Source organism: Ruditapes philippinarum, unplaced genomic scaffold, assembly GCF_026571515.1.
Source record: "Ruditapes philippinarum isolate M1 unplaced genomic scaffold, ASM2657151v2 ctg5422_1_1_1_1, whole genome shotgun sequence".
Lineage (NCBI taxonomy): Eukaryota > Metazoa > Mollusca > Bivalvia > Venerida > Veneridae > Ruditapes > Ruditapes philippinarum.
The window spans coordinates 34,806-60,504 of NW_026854463.1; the positions used below are offsets into that span (position 1 = coordinate 34,806).

General features: G+C 33.4%; 1 protein-coding gene across 1 annotated transcript in view; it reads left to right on the forward strand.

Annotated features, from left to right (window-relative positions):
- The first annotated feature begins 12,687 nt into the window (after window positions 1-12,687).
- LOC132740199 (deoxynucleoside triphosphate triphosphohydrolase SAMHD1-like) overlaps window positions 12,688-25,699 on the forward strand; it is a 33,322-nt gene continuing 20,310 nt past the window's right edge. Inside the window, exons 1-7 of the mRNA XM_060728057.1 lie at window positions 12,688-12,760; window positions 18,138-18,257; window positions 19,215-19,375; window positions 21,112-21,227; window positions 21,593-21,657; window positions 22,395-22,493; window positions 24,837-25,016. Coding sequence (XP_060584040.1) covers window positions 18,165-18,257; window positions 19,215-19,375; window positions 21,112-21,227; window positions 21,593-21,657; window positions 22,395-22,493; window positions 24,837-25,016 — 714 coding nt within the window. The 5' untranslated portion in view covers window positions 12,688-12,760; window positions 18,138-18,164. The remainder of the gene's footprint in view (window positions 12,761-18,137; window positions 18,258-19,214; window positions 19,376-21,111; window positions 21,228-21,592; window positions 21,658-22,394; window positions 22,494-24,836; window positions 25,017-25,699) is intronic.

The following is a 25,699-nucleotide window of genomic DNA, read 5'->3' on the forward strand; positions in this document are numbered from 1 at the left end:
TGGAGTGGTAACAATTTGAAATATAACAGATATTGTAATGCAAGGGCAGACAACTCTGGACATATTGCTTAGGGTATGTGGATGCTATAGTGGTAACAAGCTTAATTTGGACGGACAGATAGACAGCCACATACTCAGGTGAGCTTAAATAACACACAATAACACCTGATAATAACTGGTCAAAATTAACGAAAATTATATAAACTTAAAAATATGGACGATATGCGGCAGGACCATGACTTTTTGCCGCAAAATGTACGTCAGAAAAATGTGGACGATATGCACCGCAAAACGTCCATATACGTACGTTTTGCGGTACGGACGTTTTGCGGTGTTACACAGCACGCCTCAAGATTCATGCTAAATTTAATGAAAATTTGAAAATGTATTTAACATTATGATATTGTGATGTAACCAAAATACAATGTAATGCAATTTACGCGTTATCAATGGCACTTACAACCCATGTAAATTACTATAAAGAGGTCAAAATATGCAGAAATAGCCCTAATTGTGTTAGTAACGCTGTAGAAATAGTTATAAATACTGAAAATTGGGTCATTAATCGCACATAACATGTAAATTATTAGTAGCGTTTTGAAATTTTATACTTTCCTAAAATCTTAATACATTTTCCTCAGGTTTGATTTTATCGAAATATTTTGTTCATCTGAGGCGTGCAGCTTTAACATTGTTAGTAAAACCTGACTGCCCCTACCTTGTTTAACTATATACATGACGGCTCGAAATAGTATGTCGGGGTGTCTCTAATCTGGTTCCCTGTCCTATTATGGTTCCCATCCAGGGAACCAGTCTACGATGTCTCTTATTCGGGATAACTCGATGCTTATTGAATAGAAATCAACCATGTCAAAAATACTTTCAGTTATTAAATTTCACTCTCAACTTTTCCTCGCAACAGTTGATATTAGAAAACAGGTAACAAATAGGTGATCTCGATGTTAAATACATTGTCATCGGCTCACTTCATAAACACTAGCGGGTCTATGTAACTTGGGTGTAGGCGCCGTAACGATAAAAGAAATAAATTGAATCTATATGGATTCAAGTATCTAATAGGAAATGTGTATCTTTCCTTGTCAATATAACTTATAGACATAGACCTCCTTCTCCTGCCGATAATGGATATTTTATATGATATACACAGCTAAATGCTACAAACTTTGAAGACTTTTTGTTAGGAGATTTTAATATATTAAAATACATCCTTTGCAATGACTTAAGTAGTTTCAATAACTCAAAATTCTGCCTTTTATAACTACTAGAACAACGAAAAATGATCTTGTCTACAATGGGCACATTTTCAAGTTTATCAAATATTGATAAAAACAAACGAGATGAATAATTTGGATTACCTTACGAAATATATATTTTCGGTAAATTATGTTCTAAACTATTCGGTCTTCGAACGTCGCTCAGCTCAATATACGTTAGTGCTTCGTCTGTAGGATTCAGTTGTAAATAATTAAAAGTTGTAAAAAAATTATTAGTATCTTGTTGCGATATATATATTGTAGTTTAATTGCAAAGTATTACGTAATAAAAAAAATATTTCATGTGTGTTTGTGGAACATTCAAAACTGTTGTCCCTCGGTATCAGGGCTGACATTTGGAACTGTTGCCTTTGACTTTTTGCCTAACACCCATATACTGGGCAATAGTGCATAATGCTGTATCTCTTGTCTGTGTGGTCAATAGTTTATTTTATCTGTACTAGATTTTAGCTGTATTTGGAGAATTAAACTGGCGTAGTCATCTAATTCCCAATCATGTGCATCTGTGACATTATCCTAATTATCTGAAAGTCTGATTATCTGACAGCCACACATAGGACTTAAACTTACGTGACTGGTTAATGATAAACTTAATTCATCCTCTTATTTTGTTAACTGTCACACCCTCATCTCTTAAAATGGAACAATAAACATACCATGATTGTCTTAATATCATATTCGAGATGCAAAATTTTTCAATTGGCTATATCAAGAGCCTTTTTTTCCTCACAATTGAAAAAGAAACCGCGTGTTGTTTTCAGTTGGATTTGCTAATATATAAAGGCACGTGGTAAAACTGTTTTCAATATTTGCTGTTTCCGGGGTTAATACCATTAATTGACGTGTTGTTCCAAATGGTTATCATTTTGTTTTTGTTTTAGCTTATATCTAAAACAGCAGTACCTAAAGTAAATTTAATAAACACCATTGTCAAGATCTATCTAGATTTATATAAATGACGACTGTTAAGCCTCCTTACCACATAAACCGAACATATTTGGACAGTAAGTCGTTGCTATGTAAATGTCTTGACAAAGTTATTGTTGACTGTGTGTATCTGAACAGAAGTCGACGTCATTGCAACCCATAGCTGGAACGAGTGAGTGCGCATGTGTATGACTTGGTGGCATACTTCCGGTAGAAGAAGATGACGCCATAGTGGCTGTTGCCTTTGATGTTGTTACTGATGCTGTGTCTAAACAAGAATCATTGCTAAGATTCATTTGTAAGGAAGAAATTTTTGAACATACACATAAAGCCACATTTTGCCTTTATATGTGTTTTAAAATTTTATAATAGATCTAGAACATGTGAGATGCTTATCACTGAAAGAATATAGTACTGGATGAGAAATAATTTTTCAGGTAGAAAAATGTAAACAAAGTAGTATTTTGACTTCCATACAAAATGCCAAATCACTGTAATCAGTGCTACAACGCAAAAGAAGCGAAAAATGTTTCATTTATATGGCCTATGAGTAACTTTTTTAAAACTATCAAAGGACACTTAATATGCAAAGTTTATGAAAAATAAAATGATAACATTTTAGGCTTAATGGGCTTAGTCAATTAAGTCATCGTTGGACGGTAATTAATGCGCATGTTTCGGGGTGGAGATATCTCAGCCTTAAAAGTACCCCTTTTGCGCTATATTTTATACAAATTAACAGTTTTTAATCAATTTTTCTGCGCATGCGCAGTTGGACAAAATTCCAACAATGCATCATTACTACACAGTAAATGATGACATACTTTCAAGAATTGCCTTCCTAGAGGCATACAAATGCATAAATTAAAGTACGTAAGCAAAGTTACGTGACTGTGTCAGACATCTCCACGCCCCTGCTCACTTTCCACCTGTTCGCAATTACCTAAATGACGTTGTTACAACTTAAAAGATTACACAAATGTTGGGCAGTTGCCAGACATATATGAAATACAATACTAAAATTACTGTCAAGCAACATTCTACGGAAGCCCTTTGAGACTATTTTTGTTAGAAGTAAGAAGGAAACAATTTGATCTGAGATGTTAGATCTTAGAATTCAGGTCACAGCTCTAAGGAATTTGAATTTCCGTAAAGGAGGGAAAACGTCATATAGACCGCTATATAGACTCAAAATGTCAGAGATAAATTTCTTATTTCATTTCCAATAATTTTACATTTCATTTCTAAGAATTAAAGTGTTAAAAAATAAGTTATTATAGCTGTACAACTTAAAGGGCCGGATAAGAAACAACATAATTCAAATAGAAAGCAGATGTCGACCAAACTTTCTTCAACAAATGATGAAATATATATTAATATATCAACCAAGTAAAAAGAAAGGTAAGACTTTACGTTAATCACAGAATCTTATATTCTAGGTATGGTCAAAAAATTCTCAGCCCGTATTACTACTAGCCACTACACTGACATTGACACACAATACGTCGATACCGATATCTTATTGAAGATTACTGACCGAGTTACACGAGGTTTTTACACAGATTAAGTAACATAATGCACATTTTGATCAGTAGAGGGGTGTGTCATTTTACCCAAACGGAGAAAGTTGAAATTAGAGCCGTCATAAAGTACCTCTGTAAGAAAGGGATATCCAGTAAGGAAATCCATGACGGCTTGATGGATACATTTGGGAAGGAGTCCCCTTACTATAGCACTGTGAAAAAAATGGGCTGCTGAATTTAAGACTGGCAGGGAGAGTATTGGAGATGATGAACGGTATGGGCGGCCATAAAATGCCACCAACGATGAAACTGCCAAAACTGTGCACGATCTGATCATGTGCGATAGAAGACTTGCGAAGTATTGCTAGGGAAGCGGATATAAGCTTTGGTTCAGTTCAGGCAATTATGATTGATGTCTATGGCATGTCAAAGGTTTCAACTAGATGGGTCCCCATAAAGTTAGTTGACTGGCGACCAGAAACGGACCATGCTTGACAATTCAAAATATCTTTTGTCTCGCTACGCGGATGATCCTGATTTTATCTACCGGATCGTAACTCTGGATGAAACATGAGCCCATCACTTCGATCCAGATAAAAATATGATAAACAAGATAAAACAGAGTACGCAGTGGAAGCACCCTGGCTCACCCCTTCAGAAGAAATTCAAGAGGGTGCCATAAGCAGGGAAGGTGATGGCTGGAAAATTTTGGGATAATCATTATATCATCATGATTGACTATCTTGAGCAAGGTCGTTCCATAAACGGTATTTACTATGCAGACAAACTGAGATGTCTGCGTCAAAAAATACCAATTTCTATATCCGTCAGCTTATTCGTCAGCAGGTTAGAACCGCCCAATTAAATAACAAAAAAGGATGTGAGCATGTGTACCGGAAGGCGATAGTCGACAATGCGATAATGCGATCGCGACAAAATGATAGTGCGACGAAGCGATGACGACAGTGAGAAAATACGATGACGACAATGCAACAAAGTGATACTGCGATAGCAACAGTACCATACCGTGACAGTATTATCGCACTATCCTATTGTCGTAAGAAACTGATGCTGTGAAATTATTGCTCTATACGTATACAGGTGGTCCGTTTGCAGAGATTTTACTGTAGATTTTTTTTTATCTTTTATCTTCCCTCTTGATTTTAAGTATATATGAAATCAATATGTCCCCCTCCCCTTGTAGGTTCTAAGGCAGTATTTACACTTTCCCTGCTCTATTTCTTGAAAAAGAACTTGTCCACGGCCCCTCATTCACGAGGAGGATATGAAGGTGATATTAAAGTAGTACATATGTATATAGTTATTCAGGAAATTGAAAGAACTTGTGCAAAATCTTGTTTTGATCAGAGTTTATACATCACACACCTTTATTCATTTTATACCTTTGTTTAAATTTTTCAAATGACATTAATTCCTTAGTAACGAAAACCAAAAATGTATAAACAACCCATTTATTTTTAACCAGGTTTTCAACAGGTGTCTGTAATCAAGGTCAATGTCACTGTTACTAAAAATAAAACTTTAGCTCCCACTCAATAACATGAGTTTGCTTTGGCCTATTAACACCAAACTTGTGTGTAGGTAAGTTATATCAAGAGGCAGCTTGGGATTGCTACCCAGGTGTCTGTGATCAAGGTCAAGGTCACTTTTACTAGAAATAGAAATTCAGTTTCCGCTCAATAGCTGAGTTTGCTTTGGCCTGTTGACACCAAACTTGGTGTATGGGTAGCTTACATCAAGACGCTACTGGGGATAACTTCCCAGGTGACTATGACTAAGGTCATGGTCACTTAAATGCTAAAAATAGAAATTCAATTTTTGCTTTATAACTTGAGTTAGTTGTGACCTATTGATAGCAAACTTGGGGTGTGTGTGTGTGCGTGTGCGTGCGTGTGTGTTTGTGTGTGTGCTTGCGTGCGTGTGGGGGGTTATCAATTTTTGATTCCTACCCAGATATCTGTGATCAAGGTAAATGTCAATGTTGCTAAGAAAAGAAATTCAGTCCCCGCATAAAAACACGAGGTAGCTTAGACATGTTGACACCAAATTTTGTATGTGTTTAGCTTATATCAAGACGTAACTAAGGATTACCACCCAGGTGTCTGTGAATAAGGTCAATGTCAGTATTGCTTAAAAAAGAAATTTATTTTCCGCTCAATAACTTGAGTTTGCTTTGACCTTTTGACACCAAACTTGCTGTATGTCAGCTTGGGATTGCCACTAAGAAATCTGGGAGCAAGGTCAAGGTCATTTGCTTACAATAGAATTTTTAGCGTATACTCAATTATTTCAGTGCACTTTGACCTATTTATTCCTGTCACATCAAATCTTGGTCGTTGAAAAAAACTGGTTTCGTCGCATTGTGGCGCTTCTTGATAGTTTTAGAAAATGGGATGACCTTATTTAACTCTTTCGGATTTCGGGAAATTAGATAACCTGTATTTCACAGATCTAAATACCATTGTCTAAATACCTAGCATTATAATAATCTAACTGATAACACAGGGCCGAACAAGGTATAATATTTGTTCTCCTACCCAAAAAACACGCTTGGTAGTATAAATCAGACTTCCAATTGTTTTTATGTTCCTTCTCATTTGTATCATAGTAAAAAATAAAAACACGTTCCCAGATGTCACAATTAAAACCCCGAAAAAGTAACAAATGAACGAGCATCTGGGAATGACATTTCTATCGTTATCCCTTTCTCTATCGTCACATTATTTAAACCCCAGGAAAAGAAGCCAATCATTTAGCATGCTCTGGATTGCGGGTAACTAATACCTGCACTTAAGTTAACCCATTGTGCATGTATTTGTATACGATTTAACTCTGGCTCATTTTCAATAAAAAGATCCCCAAAATTTGATACAATATAGACATAAGTATTGTCAGGATTTTATTCAAGTTAAGCCTACCAATACTCATAGTGAAACATTAAATTTATGGTTATAAACAGAAGTCCGAGTAGTGCGGCCGGACACTTTAAATTTAAGAGACCAGAGATCATAAACAAAACTTGCTGTACTTTTTTTTCTCAATTTCAATATCGAAAAAAGCACCACGACCTCTTTGGTCCGTTTACAAATGTTTCATGTATAAATGTATTTTGTTCGAACCCATGATAATGTCATGTATTGACAGGAAATTATTTGATGACATCTTGTTGCGTGAGTGAAGTGATGCACTTACTCTACATCGTTAAGCTTAGTGATATAACTTATAGTAGATATGTGTAGCTATTTATAGTCTGATAACCGTACTGTTGCAAGGACATTAGATATATATATTATGTTATCTAATGAACTGTTTGAGGCCATTGTAGTGATTTGCCTGTCATACTTCGAAAGTTTGAGAATGAAGATATGGCAGTGTTACATTGTAAACGAGAATTTATTTTAAGACGGAAACATTACCTTTTTTTTTTTCATTTCATAGTCCCATAAACGGAGTGCTAGAACAACAGGCACGAGTTCAGGATATGTGATGTCTTTACAAATAAGCTCCTCTCAGTGCGCTGGCCACTAAAAGACACACCACTGACCTTTAAAGTAGCAGCCACAACCTAAATAGCTGCTACCGGATGCGTCAGTGTAGAGTTCAAAACATGTATTCTCTGACCAAATCATTTAACATTGCGAGTCCATTAAATTCAGTAAGAAAGAAGAGCAAGGCGATGGCTCATTCGCGCATACTTTTTTACATATAAAAATAAAAAGTTATTTAACCTTAGACATTAGGCACTGCCAGTAGGGATAGCCTTTGTGAAAAAGTTAAGTAATGATGCTTTAGACTGAAGTTCCTTCAAAGATACATGTATATATTTTTGAAGATATAAGCCGCAAAAGTTCGTCTTTGTTTTTTTTTGGGGGGGGGGGGGGTCTGCGGGTACATCAATAGTTTGATTCTCCGCATTTACTTCAAGCCCCGAGTAAGTAATAGCTTTTAAAAGTCCAATTTATTATTTATTTCAAGCCCCGAGTAAGTGATAGTTTTTAACAGACCTATCAACTTTATGGCACAGATCGAGGTACGCCATGGTCTAGGCAAAAGTGGTTGAATACGTTAGAGAGTTCCAGACAGGATTTAAAAACTATCGTCTGTCATTCTTTAACAAACCAATCTAAGAAAGAAGCATTTTTTTGAAAATGAACCAGGCATAGGCGGAACCCTGAGGTTACATCTTTTTGCACCCTGTAACCCAGGTTATACAAAGCTAGTTAAATTTAAGTCACATGGCCATAAAGGACACAAGTTAAAAGCTAATATTATATCACTTTGCAACAAACTGCAATATTTCCTATACGTTGATTTATTTATACATGCTTTGTCAAATTGTGCATACTTGACGTGCCGACAGACTGGTTCGATCAATTCATATACGCTGTAATTTGGCAGACATTACAAATTTGTAATCAGTCCGAGGCACCCGGTGGTATGGGAAGAAGTCCAACGGCATTAATATCCGAATTTGAAATATGTCCGACAATCCAGTCCAACGTTTGTCTTCATAACTTTTATTTAAAACTGCTGGATTTGGTAAAGCTGACGAGAGATTATCCGGTACAACTGATGCTCTTGGACCAGTATAATTTAATTTAAACCAATGTTAAAATGATATAAAGAAGCATGATATTGTAACCTGTCAACTGTTATAAGGGTAATTAATCAGGCAAATTAATGAATTTTATGTACTCAAAAAAGGCGAAAATGACATTTTCTAAAGTCCCAGCATGGATTTCTGTATAAAATCTATATATTTTGGATTTAAAGCGTAAATATATCTATGTATGTTGAACGAAATTTAGAGGCCGACAGAATCACCGAGTAGTTTTAAAACAAGTCATTTGACTTGAACCAGCCCTGGAAGTTAAAATAACAGATATTGTGGATAGTGTATGATTGAAACAGGGCTAAGTTATTCATATGACATGTTATTTAACGTTTCCAGAGTTCACTGTGACAACTATTATGAAATCAGTACACCCTAACCTGACCCATGTGGTTCAAGTTAGGATACCATCATTTTATTCTTTACAAGGAGAAAAGTTTTGTTCCTGTGACTGCTTAGCTAGTGTATTCATTTTGATGATATTTACAGAATAAAGAATGACAATTCGAACGAAGAGATGCAATGTTTGCCTGTGTCTCGCTTGGCGGGAACCTAGGCTCCACAAATCTTCTGGCCGAGGAGAACAACCCTGGTACTGGAACTGTGGGATAGTTGCTGGGACTGAAACCATTAGACTTACAATTAAATTTCGAAGAAGCATCATTAGAATACGAAGGGTCCTCACGTATCTGCTTACTAATATGCTGCATCATAATGCTTGGTGATTACCAGAGCATTCTATACACTTATTTTATACTCCAAAGAAAAAATTCTGATGACGCAAAACTCCTTGAATAAAAAGGAAAATATTTTACGAGAAAGGGGAGGTAATTGAAAGTCCGTGGATAACATTATTTTTCAACCTTAAGCTTGAGTCGTTGGCGGCCAAACCAATTAGGCTAGTTGCTGCCTTTCATATGTTTGCCATAAATTGAAGCAAATTGCCACTCTAAAATATACGATATAGCGAGGTGTTTGTCCGACTCTATAACATCTGGATCCCTTGACACCTCGACCCCTAAGACATCTTGACCCATGACACTTAGACCCTTAATACACTTAGACCCCTTAAAATTTGCCAGGACATTTAGACCCCTTTTTCTATATTGTCCTTAAAGACGATAAATTCGAAAACAATAATGTTTATAAATACGCCAATTACGGAAAAATTGATTTATTTTACAAGTTTGATTATTGCATATAATCTAATAGATATACTGAATTATAAGTGAAATCATATTAAGCCGTTATTTGTTATTCATAATCATGAGTAAAGTATTTTAAATAAAGAATCGAAACACACTACAGTTTAAAAGAAAGTATATATCATAAATATATATACTTGATATAATAAAAATCATAAATAACAGTAATTACAGTATACATTGAAAACATTATTTTTTATTGTTATTTATCTGTCGTTTTGTAATTCACCTTTTTCTCGCAAATATTGTTATTATTTCACTGTCTAGAAATCGAACTACTAATATCAAGAAATCTTAGGCAAAAACTTAATTTTAATGAAAATATATGTACGTGTGTTGTTATACATGAAATAAATATATATATATTGACCATGTATTAACCACCAGAAACTAAATTTCTTACATCATAGTCGAATGCACAATACTCATTTTTCAAATTAATACTATTATGATGTAAGACAGCATACAAAGCAATATTTACCCCGTTACAGAATGACAGAGAGGTCACACACCTTTCAACTTATTAACAAAAATTATATATCATAACTGCTATATAGCAATGCTATATTCCTATGTAGCATAACATGAAATGAATGATAAACAATGTTAGATAATTGCTTTACCTTAAGTTTTCAGTATTTTATCGGATCCTGTTATGAAAATGATTAAAATATTTGCTATTTGCTTTTAATAGCTCATTAACGTATCTAGGCTTCTAAAGTACAAACATTGATATAGAGATCGAGATGTCTTACCCACTTGGGGGCGAAAAGTCATGTGAAAAGGGGATCTAAGTGTCAAGGGGTCTAGAAGTCATCCTGATATCGTTAGGGATCGATAAATCAAGGGCTCTAAATGTCTTACTTGCCGTTTGTCCAAGATCCTATGCTTGCAATACTTTTGGGCGATTGTTCATACCCTTTTGGCGAAAATCCAACATAAAATTACAGGGTTTTTTTTTCCATCAAAGACGAAGCAAAGACGAAACATATTTTAATATATACGATATTATATAAAAGGTTCAAACTATTAACTTTATGTCACTTAATGACCAGTGATGACGGAAATTTTATGCATAGAATGAACCGACCATTTTCAAATTGTATTTCGAAATATTATGCATAGAATGAACCGACCATTTTCAAATTGTATTCCGAAATTTTATGCAAAGAATGAACCCACCATTTTCAAATTGTATTTCGAAATATTATGCATAGAATGAACCCACCATTTTCAAATTGTATTTCGAAGTTTTATGCATAGAATGAAGTTCAAAATTGCTTTTTGGTTTCCTTAATTTTAGGAAGAAGATGTTGAAGTCCTATATAATTATTGCACCATATGTTCTGTTTAATAGATTGTGAATATGGACATATTAAATAAGATTGAAAGTTTACTTCACCTGAAGTAGGGGAAAGTCATCATCAGTTAAAACTAATTCTTAACGTTTGTTTGAATTCGAGCCAGCTGTCCTCTGTTCTTGTCGCCTTTTCTCCTTTACAGCAGACACTCAGTTTCGTCTGCACGTCGTTTTGGTATTTTTATCAAGAAAAAACAACAAATTGTCTTATCAAAAACAACCTTAAAACCATGCCAATATATAGATATTTATGATCAATGCTTACATTTATAGGATTGATAATTTGAAATAGTTATAACTGTATTGTACCTTTTCGGATAAATAGAGCCACGTGGTTATTTTTGTATAATTATTTATTTATCACAAATTCAATCAAAAACTAAATCTATAAAGATTTTCATATAAAGATCGCGTTTGAAATAATAATTTATATTTTACAAAATCAAAAAACTAATTGGTTTAGCTTTTTTGCAATAACAATTTTAAAATCGGATCAGCCGAAACCTTTTCTCATAGAGTTCCGGAACGAAAAGGACGCAGCATGCTCACACATCTCTGAATATAGCGTTCTAAAAAGCTCTAAAATATGATAAACAAGAATGCGTAATAATACACAGCTCTTATAATCATCAACAAATTAAGAAGTGTGTCATTCATGTAATATTCCTGCATTTATTCAAAAGAAGGACTTGCCTACGGCCCTTTCATTCTCGGGAGGATGTTTTCAGTTTAACCCTTTGCCTGCGCTTCTGTAAGATCTTGCACACGGGGAGGATATTAGGTTGATATTAAGGTACTACATTTAGTAATTAAGGAAAACGAAAGGACTTGTGTATAATCTTGTTTTGATCATAGTTGATACATCACACACCTCACTTCGCTTAATGCCTTTGTTTCAATATTTGCAATGAAATAAATTTCTTAATAATCAAAAACACACAAGTATAAAAATCATAAAAAATGTATTAATTTTTATTTTTTTTTAATGTGATTACCTAATTAAACTGTTTCGGATTTCGAAAAATAAGATAACCTATATTTCACATAGACATGTATATCTAAATATCATAATGTCAATATATATTACATTATAATGAACTAACTGTTATCATATGGCCAAACAAGGTATTATATCTGTTCTCCGCCCTGAAGCACATGGTAGGTAGGTAGGTGGTTAGGTGGTTAGGTAGGTAGGTAGGTAGGTAGGTAGGTATTTCTTTACACATGAATATATATAAATGATTTGCTTTTAATGTAGACAGAGGTATTGTCAGAATTGTTAAGTCTAACAAAACTGCTTCCAGGGCATTTATGGGTTATAAACAAGATTCGGAGTAAAGCGGCCGGACGCAATACATTTAAGAGACCAGAAACTATTTTAAAGTTAAGAACATGCACATGTACATGATGCCGACTTGCGAGAAATTGATTGTCGTAACCTATATATGTACTATGTGAAATGTGCACTCTTTAACAATGACAAACCCATGGGAATGACATTTATATTTTAGTGAAGATACGATGTATGGTAAAGAAAAACAGATTTGCTTTATTTTCCCATACATTCTTCTAAGTGTAGTTTAATATCGTCATGTCTTAGCATAGTTCTTCCTTCTTTTGAGGTAAATAGGATAATCATTGGGAGACCCGAAACAGATTTATTTTTGGCCTACAGCGACCTGTAATTATCTAATTATCAGTGTCATCAGCGATTTTCTGAAAGCCAAATTGCATTTGCATAACCCAATTGAAAACAAAACCAATATCATTTGACCATCGCATGATATTATTTCATTTAGATTTTGGACAATAGAAAGGTAAGATGGAGTTATAGAGTAATTAATATAAAACACTAAGCCGCGATTCGTAAAATAAGATTTTTTTATAATAACTTGATGATTACCTTCAGATATTCAAATAAAAAACAAAACAAATCTAAAAGAAAAGCAATAACGTACAAGTTTGTATATCAAAGCCCGTGTGGGGTTTTTTTTTCGGATCCGAAAAAAAGCATTGCACGGCCGTGCATATGATATTTTGGCGTGACGTCATTTGCATGACACAAGCATCGTAACACCTTATGCGCGTCAGTGCAAAAGTGATTTTTTTTACTATGAACAGTTCTTATTTGGGTATGTGATAACAAAATATTATAATTGTTTACCTTTATCATTAAATTATTGAACTCGTTGAATCTAATACTTTGTTCACCAGAGGTTCGCATAATATATTGTAATTCAACTCGTTCAATTCAGTTCATTATTTAATCTACACCCATTTAATATCCTGTATGTAATTTATATATTTCTATACTTATTTTTATAACAAATTATGTAATGCACATTTATGTAATGCACATTATAATAATATTTCTCTATTGGTCACGCAAGTAAATTACTATAACTTATTTTTTTCCTCAAATGTGTTAAGGGATATGGCAAGAACTAAAAAATGCTTTTTTATTATGCTTCTAACAAAACACCAAAAGACACTCGGTTATGCGAGAAAATGTGGAGTTGGAATAACTGAGCAAACACAAACAATACATGTATATGCATACATTTATTGTTATACATCTTTTGGTTAACCTTCTAAAAATGAATTAAAATCTTTTAAAAATAGGAAATTAAATTTCATAATGCACTGTCTCAAAAGTTATTTTAATAGAACGAAGAAATTTAAAAAATATTCATAACTCACAAACCGAGATAATAGGATAATAACGTTGTTTGAGGGAGGAAACTATGCAATTTATACACATGAACCTAAAACGGTTGTGAAGGCAGTGAAAGATTTGTGAGAGTCAATTTTGGTAGGTATTTGCTTGTTGGTAGTTGGATATTCGAATATACTGTTAGTAAATCATTTCACTATCTTTTATTTTTAAACACAAAATAAAGAGGGGACATAGTTGGTTATTCACGCGAATCCCAAACTACCTGCATGCAGGTTATTCAAACTTAGCGTGTTTTCCCCTCAACACAGAAAGTACTTTTCATCTGAAAAATAGTTGGGAATGACCAGATACCAGCCAGAAGCTAAGGTAGTTGGTTATTCGAATATACCAACTTCCAACCAAAGTGGCGCTTGTGATTAATAAATTTGCCATTCACTATTTTGATATAATTCACTTACTAAATTATCCCCTGATGTCTATATAAAGAGACATATAATGTTTATAATGTTTCACGTTTAACCCATTTCTTCATGAGCATTTTGTAAAAAATGGTTGTTTTCATTGCAAAGCCTCCTGTTACAAGTTCAAATTGCTATGAAACTATAAAAAGGCTTCAATACTGTTCAAACTTGGCACAAATGTTGAATGGACCATAGCCTTTGTAACCGCATAATCGGTCATAAATTTCCTGTTACCATGGCAACAAGGGAACATCTCAAAATTGCAAAAATCACGATTTTGCGTTGATTTTTCCATAAAAACTGATTTCAAAGTGCTGCAACTTCTCAATGGATTGAGATGGAGTCAAAAGCTTTTCAGCGTTGGTTAAGATTTTGAGCCTCTCACAAGTCCAAAATTTTCTTATAACACCATTTTTAAAACAAGTGTTTGGGTCTAAATTGGGCATTTCGTCACTATTTGAGGCCTAAAAGAGGAGGGGGGCGTGAAAAGACATCCATATGAAGTAATGGGTTAAAATTTTCTTTTAAAAGGCTAGCTTTCAATAAGTCAGTATAAAAATTGAAAACACTTATGGCCAATTATTTTGCAAACTATAGTGGTTTTAACTGTTCAAATAGGTTTGAAATTTTACGAGGATTTTGCAACATTTTACGTTTTCTATGTCATCAAGTGATAATTTTATGATATTTACGGCAAGGTTGCGACATTTGACGGCATTGCTTGTCCTCTTTTGGTAATATGATTTTGAGTAGGTTTGATAAGACTCTGGTAATCTCATTTGAATCTCCTTTGAGGTCGTCGGCTTGATATTGATTTTGACCGCTTATAAAGGCGTAAAAACGCGGATCAAACAGCGTAGAAACTCTGATGAAAAGGCGTAAATAGGCAAAACAAAAGCAGTAGAAACGCGAAAAAGGATTAGAAACGCGCAAAAAGGCGGCGTTATTACGCGAAACAAATGGCGTAGTATTGCGAATGAAGGCGTGGCTACCCGAATAAATGCGTTATGATGCAAGTCAAGACGTCATTATACTAAATACAAAGTGAAGTTACGCGAAAAAGGGCAAAATAACGCGAATAAAGGCGAAGTGACGCAAACAAAAAGGCGTAATAACGCAAAAGGCGTCATAACGCTTATTTCTTACCATATTAATTCTAATCAAATGGCCTAGTAAAGTTCGAAAGGAAGAGAAATGTTGATCTGAATTAATTGCTCAAGATATATACTAGTTTCTTTTTAATTATATAAAATGCATTTTCAATAACTATCATTCCATTTACTTAATTATAAAACTATTTGTGATACACCAATGAAGTTTCTGATATTTGTCAATACAAGGTGACTTTGTGACTTATAGATCCATTCGGTCAGGTGTAAATGCAGTTACTCTGAATTCACATGTATCACACATGTCACTATCGTAAATAAGTTTTTCTTATCTTATCTTATTTTGCATGTGCGTCATATGTTCAATTATCTACTGATATGTCCTGTATAATTACCTAATAACCTGATTGTATCTTCTTATCTGTGTTTTATCTCTTAATTAAACTATCGGTAAATAATCTGTAAAATCGTAAGGTATATGTAAATCACATTAGGGTAAATGTGTATCGTATGTGATAGGTACGCCTAAATGGGTGATAGTGTTTAAGTCAAGTCATAATAAGGAGACATTCTTTTCTTTGTTTTTGAAAGTTTAAGAATGTTTAAATAAGGAAAAATTATATTTTAGTTGGATAATAGTTAACTTATATTTTTGTGAATGTATTTCCTAATATAAGTTAAAAAAATTAGACTGTGGCAGTAGAATGCATCCGTAGAGAATTTGAAATAAAACGCACATTAATTAAGATCAATCCTAGCTTATCTCGGATGAAAACTAAGTCACCGGATCTAGAAATAGGAAAATCATATTTACACTCTAGTTACTACTGTTTTTGGTCCAATAATCCTGGAAATTGGTCTGAGAGATTGTTTTGATCATTTCTTTCTCAAGTTTGAATGTAGATCACCTGAGGTTAAAAACTATGGGCTACTGTTACAGTCCAAATATATTTGAAACTGGTCAGAAGGGTTATTTAGATGATTTCTAGCTCAAGTTTGAGTATAGCCCACCTGGGGATCAAGTATGGGAAAACCTTGTTAACAGTCTAAGGGCTACTATTTCGACCTAATGGTCCTACAAATATAAATCAGAAGGGTTGTTAAGATGGTTTCTAGCTCAAGTTAGAACTTTGGTCATCGGGAATTAAAAAGAAACTAGGTCAAACAGTCCTATCATGGAAAAGCATTGTTTACATTCTAGAGGTGATATTTTTAGTTCAAATATCCAGAAATTTGTCAGAAAGGCTGTTGTGATGATTTTTAGCTCAAGTATCACCCTGGATATTGGTTAGAAAACATTTTTGGCTGATTTCCTGTACTTGTTGAATATGGGTTATATGGGGTTAAAATTCGGTCACACTGCCCAAATATGGTTAAACCTTCCTTAGATGTAAAACTTTCAACCCAAATATCATTTACATTTATTTGTTATTCATAGTTTGGGGACCTTTCTGTTGAAAATGTGTCAGAGTTAAATCGTATACATATACATGTACATGTACATATACAGGCACATAGCCTGGGTTCCAGTCTGTCGATTTGTTATGTGCTTCTGTTCGGCAAATCGACAGCCTGGGGAAATACAATTTTCGATCGAAGCGCCACCTTGTATACACCCCGAAAATTACGGGTGTTATTAAAGAACGATAACTCATGCAACAATAAACTAGTTTCTAAAAATAGAAACGGAATTTCCACGAAGTGACCCGAAGCTCAACGAACAGTTACGGAGCCTCGCTTTCAAAACACCATTTCCGATTAAAAACTAACACTCGTTGACAAAATTTATTGCATGATAAGTGAATTTGATCAACAGGTGTGATAAGTTAAAGTAGATAAAGTGTGTGAGCATCAGATAATTGTGCTGGACTCAATTTATAATGGTAAATGGCGTCAAATTTTCAACATTTATCATCTTCGCCTCGATTTGGATTTAGTCATGTTATTTGTTGGTCACGTGCTAATCGGTCTATTAATAGGATTATCATTAGTCGATAATTACATGGGAAACCCCGCAGGTTTCCCCAGGCGTTGATACTATCAAAACCAGAGATGTTGTGTTATCTATGACGATCGAGTATGAAATAGCGCGTAAGTTATGAATAAGCAAAAAAATATCAACGCCTGAATCCCAGGCTAACATGCACAGTGTGTTAACTGGAGTGCAGGGATTAGTTACCCGCACTCCAGAGCATGCCCATTGATTGGCTCATTTTTGCTGGGGTTTACTTATTGTGACGGAAGACACAGGAAAAGCGACAGAAATATCATAATTATTCAGATGCTCGTTCATTGGTAACTCTTTCCCGGGGTTTCATAGTGTGACAACAGGGAACGTGTTTTAATTTTTGACTATAATACAAAAGAGAAAGAACATCAAAACACTCAGCAATCTGATTTATACTCGGGGGCTACGTCCCCTCGTACAAATCAGATAGCCTCGTGTTTCGATACTATTTCTATTACTAGGAATATTGTTTAAATGATTTCTATATAAAGTTCAATATTGGTCATCTGGGGACAACAAATAAAAGGCAAAATTATATGGAAAAAACCTTTTTAACATTATTTCAGGTGTTGATATAAACGTTATTATATCAGTTTTAAAATAATGACAATATATTTCCTTATACTTATTGCCAACAATATTAATTCAAATCCTTGATAATTGGGTGAGCGATATAAGCGTCATCATGGCCGTCTTTTTGTTTATTTTGACATTTAAATTGTAATTTCGTGTATTTTCGAAAGATTAATCCCTTAAAAAATATTTTACTTTATACTACATTTTCAAATAAGCATGAATCTAATATTTAATTTATTTGGTTCATTTATTTATTAAATAGTTATTTTTAATGTTACTTTTCTCCATTTCCGTTCGTCAGATATTTTTAATGTTGAAAGAAGAAGGTGATAATCTGAATATTCATATATTCATATTTTTCAGAAAGGTTACATAAAAAAGAAACGAAAAATGGCTACCCCGGATAAGAAACGGAAATTGAATAGCGAGGAAAAGAATCCGAAAATGGCTAGCCTGGAAAAGAAACGGAAAATGACTCCCAAGGTAAAAAAAAAATCCAACAATAAATAAATGAATAAATAAAAAAATAAATGTGTTTGTTTATTTATGAATGATTTATTGCTTAATTGATTGATTGATTGATTGATTGATTGATTGATTGATTGATTGATTGATTGATTGATTGATTTATTGATTGATTGATTGATTGATTGATTGATTGATTGATTGATTGATTGATTGATTGATTGATTGTGGTAGTCTGCTAAGTGTGATAATATTCAAAAATTAAAGATACATGTAAGATTTTTCATTGGGATATCAAACTTTGTATCAAATATTTCAAGATACATAGTATATAGAAGATATTTGTTTGTTTGTTCGTTTTGCGTGTAAGTTGACAATTTATTTCACAGAGTTGCCACTTGTGAATATATATCAGCTGGTGGTCAAAAGTAATATATAATATGCAAAATATATAAAATTTCCTATTCATTGCAGTGTTTAGTGGCTTTAATTCACTTTGGCGTTACAACTGGCGCTATAGTTTATGACGTCATTAACGCATGTCGTCATAATGTTGATATTTAAAAATCATTCAGAAATATTTCACTTTATTCATAAATTTTTTACATTTTAAACATGGTAATAACAATCAATACTTTTGACCTCTGACTCACCTGTATTTCATTTCTAGCTGCTTTAAATTTCGACCCGATCCTGAAATTGTTTATCAAAGAGCTTTTATGCAAAGTTTACCAAACAATTCATTTGGCACTCGTTATTTAAATTAAATAAGTGTAAGGGGTTTCGGACAGTAATAAAGATATGACAAGGATTAAGATTTATAAAAAATATTTATTGTCTTTATATGAATGAACAATTTTCTATGTTGTGCCGCTTTCAGGGCACCAGTAATTATTAATTTTATATCATATTCCTTTGTAATACGAATGCGAATAATCAAAAAGTTAAAAGAAAGCCTTAATTTATTATTGACAGGTTTTTAACGATCCTATCCACGGTAATATAGAGTTACATCCGTTGTTGGTGAAGATAGTTGACACGCCGCAATTTCAACGTCTAAGATTCATTAAACAACTCGGTGGCGTTTATTTCGTGTACCCCGGGGCATCACATAACAGGTTCGAGCACTCCATCGGGTATGTATCTCGTTATATTGTTTTTCAAAGGACTTTATTTTAACTAAATATATATCCTTCAATCTAGGCCTAAACACTCCCGCCGACCAATAATCTGTTTACAGTAAAAGATGTTATTTTCATGTCACTACGGAAACATAACTCTTATATGGCTCCGCATTCCATTATGTAATAGTAAACTCCCCTGGATGTTTCAAAGCGGTTGTGAATAAAACACAATTTGCACCGCACTTAGACCAGTTTTAGTGTTTTAAATAACACATGGCTGCCGTGATAATGGTTGAAACTGCTAACCTATATACTGGCAAATTTACCCGATTACGTTCAATGGTACCACTTTTATCTATATCTCAAATAATTATATAAAATCGCTGGATGGTTGTTTAAAACTATTGCCCTTAATCACAGACACTTCTCCCTTATTTAGTCTTTTACGGTTATTTAATCTGAACATTCTACTACAACGTCCATTATTTAAATCATGTGTAAAATTCTATGGTGGGAAGTTGCTTATAATAAACAAATGAAAATATAGGTAAACATTTTTAAGAACATAATTATATAATTAAAAATCAATTTATTGGATATGAGCTGGGTTTTGGCGGAAATACAATAGACAAGAACTGAATTTTATTAACATATGCAAACATGTTTTCAATGTTTCACAGAGAATGAACAAATTTTCATAATTGATTTAACTTCAAAGGTTATGTTTAAATCGTGTGTGGTAATTACATATATTTAAATATAACATAAATATAACATATGGAAAAGCATAAAGCTTCGTTACAAACATTTCAAGATAATACTCTCTTATGGGATCAATGTTAGAATCTTGATGGATTTCCGATATCAAATAATACTGTCTACCTTATAGGCCAGTAAACGCTTACATTTCAAACATTTCTTAAATTCTTTGCATTATATCATTTCTAATTTATTGGCTGAGTTTATGTATTTACTCAGATTGATCAGAACGCCTTTATTATTTGACTGTAACAATTCTATACATAATTGTAATGAACATAATAATAACCTTTTAATATATTTAGTTTGCAATTCTTTTAAGTACAAAATGACATTCTTCTTCAATTTCGTTGATATCCCATACTTGGCTGATACGTTCCTGTCCCGGCCATATCTGGCGGATTCAATTCTTAATTTATGACTCTTTGTTTGAAAATCGGTATAAAGATTTTTACTTCAAATCTTCATGAACAATTTCAAACGTCAGAAAATCCATATTCATTGCGCAAACTTTTTACAAGGTATGCCCAGTTTTTTGTACCAATTAGATTACACTGTTCTAGCGCATTTTGATAAATACCTTTTAAAATAATATTTGAAATAATATCATCTGTAGTCATTAGCCTCAACCAATACTAAATGATATGAACATATCTGTTAACATATAATATACAACGAAGCCCAAAATTTAATCAACTTTAACTAAACATATTAGGTTGAATTTCTAGCTGCAAAAGGACAAGCTTGTTAACTTTGTGTCGTAAAATGCAACGAACATTAATTACAATTATTTACAGCACATGGTCAAATCACTGATTAATATTTATATTAGCTTCTTCTACGGATTAGAAATGTCGTATACCATACACGTTTACTTAAATAAGACATCATCAACAACATAAGGTAAAGAGAAAAAAACAACAACATTTCGGCATGAACCTGCAGTTAATAATGACTTTAAGTTCTTGATTTTTTTTGTTACATGAAAGCGTTTGTCACCTAGCCGGACAATTCGTGCGAGCCCTTAGAGACAGGCAACCGGAACTCAACATAACATCTAAAGATGTACTTTGTGTTGAAATCGCAGCCTTGTGTCATGACCTTGGTAAGATTTGTTTCAATTCTACGAAATACCAGTTGGGGACATTTCAACTTCATAAATTCCCGAATTCAACTCTATGAATTCACGATTTCAATTCACTAATGCATGATTTAAAGTTCATGAATTCACGATTTCAACTTTATATACTCATGAATTTTAATTTGTGAGGTTGAAACCGTAAAAAATATTTGATGTCAAATTGTGTGTAATCATTATGATTTTTTATTCAGTTTATTATTTTAAATTATATATGAAATAAGCATTTTCTTTCTGTTTTTAACATGAGAACAGTGGGCATTTTGATAATAAAATTCGTCATTCTCGGACCTAAAATGTAATATCTACTCCACTTTATACCTTATTCACAGGACACGGGCCGTTTTCTCATTTATTTGATAAGAGATTTATTTCTGAAGCGTGGGAAAAGCGTAAGGTAAGTCCTTATACATATTTTCTTCGATTGATTACTACATTTGTAGATGTGATAAAGTCATGTTTTAGAACAATAATTCTTTTCACTGTAGATGGCGGCAAACGACCACGTTGTTTAAACTTTATACATTAATGTTTTCTAACTGTAATTAATAAATGCAAGGAATATGTTTCACTAATGATAGTAAACAGTATCTTTTGCAGTTTGTGATGCCGTTATATGTCGCAACGACGCTTAATGTCGCATTTGCGGCTAAATGTCGCACTATTGCGGCTAAATGTCGCAACCGCCGCTAAATGTCTCAACATATTTTGCCGTTAAATGTGGCAACCCTACCGTAAAATGTCGCACCATTTTCTCGTTTCATTGAATGTCACAAAACTACCGTTTAATGTCGCAAAATTTAGATTTGATATTGACATAATACAAGTTATTTATCATGAATTTAGATACTGCGACATGTAACTGTAGCGTTATCACATTTTACGATAGGGGAAATGGTTCGACATTTAACGTCATCATTGCGACATTAAACGGCAACATATTTTGAGACATTAAGCGGTAGTTGCGGTATTTAGTAACAATTGCGACATTTAGCGTCGTTGAGACATAAAAGGGCGACACACAGTCAACAGGACGTGTGTAAGGATGGTCACACTATAAAATCACTATGCATCTATTATTAAAAAGTGGAACGTAAGGTATATGTTTTAGTAATGATAGAATTTTTTTTGCAGTCTGAACTGAGGAATGAGAATGAGGATGAGTTTGATGACGAGTATGAGGATGAAGATGAAGTTGAGGATGAGGATGAGAATGAGGATGGGAAATGGAAGGTAATTCTTTATACATATTTTCTTCAGTTAATTATACTTGCCATGTAGCTACAGTGGTGCATCATTTAACGACAAAATATTTTAGATATTTAGCGACGGTTGCGACATTTAGCGGCACTAGTGTACATCTCGCGGCAAGTGCGACATTTAGCGTCGTTGTGACATATAATGGCGCCATACAATCAGCAGGACTGGTTTATGAGGATGATTACACTATAATATCACAATACATCTATTATTAAGAATTGGTTTGTTTATTATAGGCAGTTGTCTGTTACGCGAAAAGTGGAATATGTTATGAATGTGATAGTTTGAAAATCTCTAAGTCAGTCGTTCAAAACATTTGGTCACCAATTGTACTTAGGTAAAAAAACAGACATAAATGGTCACAAAATGCCAAGTACCAGGGCTGGTTAACTAATTTGGTATAGGGTGACGCAACAAAATGCTGTTCTGTTAGATTTTTGTTTGCTATAGACACTTTTAAGACCGGATTCAAGTTGTCGCCCTTGGATGACGTCATTGGGTAATACGGTAGACATTGACGATACGATTAATTATATTAATAAAGGGATATGATTTTAATCCTTTCTCTTATAAGATTGACATTGCCAAACATTCGTGTAATTTAATAAGATTTTATATAAAAAGATGGTCAAATGACTGACATAATTATATAATTATTGTAGACCATATTAAAGGGAAGTAACTCTTCATCGACGCTTTTCGCTTAAATAAAAGGGTCTATTTTTTCTCACTGGATGTAAGAAAGGCAAATATAAATACATTGTAGAAGAAACAACGATTTGAAAAAAAATGATAGGAAAATAGATTTATGAATTTTGCTTGAAAATGTTTTGTTTTTGGTTTTTGTATGCTAATTGCCTATCAACTTAGTTTTGGCTAATTATGACGCCGAAACTGGACATATGACATTAGTAACCACGGGTGTTACAAACTTTAAACATCACCAGGGGTCAAACCACATTACCTGCTGGAGTTAAGAGATGCTTAGAATCCATTTAGTCACGCAGGGTTAAACGGTGGCTGCAATTCTGACGCTCCAACCTTAAAGGCCACAACCAGTACTTGAAAATGAGAAGTTGATTGGAAAATAGCTTTTATTTTAGATTAATATTTTTTGCATATATTTGTGTCATCTTTGACCAGATTTTAATGAAATTTACAAATAAGTCAATCATTTTACAGCGGCCGAAAGGGGCCCAAATTACGATTAAGCAAGTTTAGTATCTTCAAAAGTGATGATCTGGAAAAATTTTGCCGGAAGTACATCAAAATTATGGGTAATAAGTTTGTCTTCTCTTCATTGGAGGTTATTTTGGTTATTTTGTTTCCCTGTCCTATTTTTTTTACCAGAAGGTTACTTGCAAAATAATATATCGAAGGACGACGTGGATAAGTTATTCTAGCTTTCTGTCACATTATGGTTCCAATTCAAATTGACATTCGGAACCCCTTATCAAAATACGTAGTTTTGCAACGTACATTTTTCTGAAATGGGACTCTAAGCGCGTTCACGGTCGTTTGATGAATTATGTAAAATTTCGACTGATTCAAGAATACCGTACAATTTTTTGATAAATTTAAGTCAAAAGAACTATCTTTTTACGCAACTAATTAATGAAATATAGAATGAATAAAACTAGACGACGAGTCAATATCAACTTCCTGTAGGTTCATGTTTCACAAAATTCCCGAAATTTGATTTTTAGCTAATATCTCTGACTTGTTGATACAGTATTTTGTATACTATAGTTATATCAAACATGAAATAGCCGTATTCCAAAAGTAAGAAATAGTATGTAGTAGTGTTTGCGCGACCGAAAAGGTGCTATTTTAAGCGTATTGTATTTTTAATGTGTAGTTAAAAGTGTACAGCCGCAAATGGGTTATAATTTTATATTGAAATGTTTCATAACTTCTGACAAAGAGCTCGCTTTGAATCTTTACCTTATCAACATTAGATTGCGCAATTTCGTACAGAAATCGGTTTGAAAGACAATGAAAAAATATGAAAAATGTACAACAGTTCACATAAATGAACGTTTATGAAAATGTATAGGTAAAAAGAAAGAAAATAACAAATTCTGAATTTTGTTTGGAACAGAGGGTTAATATGACGTGACGTTACAAATTACACTAATTAAATTTATAAATACAGAAACTTGTCGGGATTATTAGAACTGCAACACAACGCTTCGGTCTTTTCTGTCAATTATTTGCCCTTCCCGTCCGACAGACCTTGGCAATTTCCGTCAATTTTCGGATAAGGATGTGTAGAATATGTATATTACGTGTCTCCTGATATATATTTTCATGAAGCACGAAAAAGGCTCGATAAACATGTTAGATCACATGCTGAAAGTAAATGCGGGACTAAAAGATGAGTTCAACAAAAAAGGTATCATGGAAAAAGAAGTGAGATATATTAAAGAATTGATCAATGGACCACAAAAAGATGCGCCCAAAAGCATTCCGAAAGAGAAATGGTTTCTTTACGAGGTAAATAATTTTATTGGCTAACATGTATAACAATGAAAGTGTATTGATGAAACAGTTTTATGTAATTGTACAAGCTTTCATTAAAAGTTTGTAATGTAGATAAATTCGCGGTCACTGAAAATCTGGAAAGACAATCTTAGCAATATAATAGCAATTTAATTTTGTTATTATTTTGTTTTAATTTATCACCTTAGGCGGATTAAGCGCCTCGCTTGATTCCGTCGATAAACATGTATGAAATGTATTTTGACTAAGCAACAAAATAGCGGTCATATATTATTTCCATTATTTTCATTAAAGTGAATTGATCTACATTGGGCACATTTTCCATAATATTTTAAATAACAATAAATCAATACGAATGTTTCATTTGGATATTCTTATGAATGAGGGTGTAGTTTGTACTGGAACACTTAGTTACATGCTATATGAAAATATCAAACGTTCAAAACAGCTCAAAATAGCCTTTGAGGAACCCAGATAGACGCAACGCTCAACTCTTCTGAGGAAACGACTGACATTAGGTCTTCTCATTTGAGAACAATGAATACATGCATTCTGAAAATAAAAATAATGGCCGCCATTAATAAAAGGAATTTTAAATGAACACTGAAAATAAATATCTTTAGAATTAAAATGTGTTGGAAAATTTCCGTGTAAATCATGCGAATACACTTGACAAT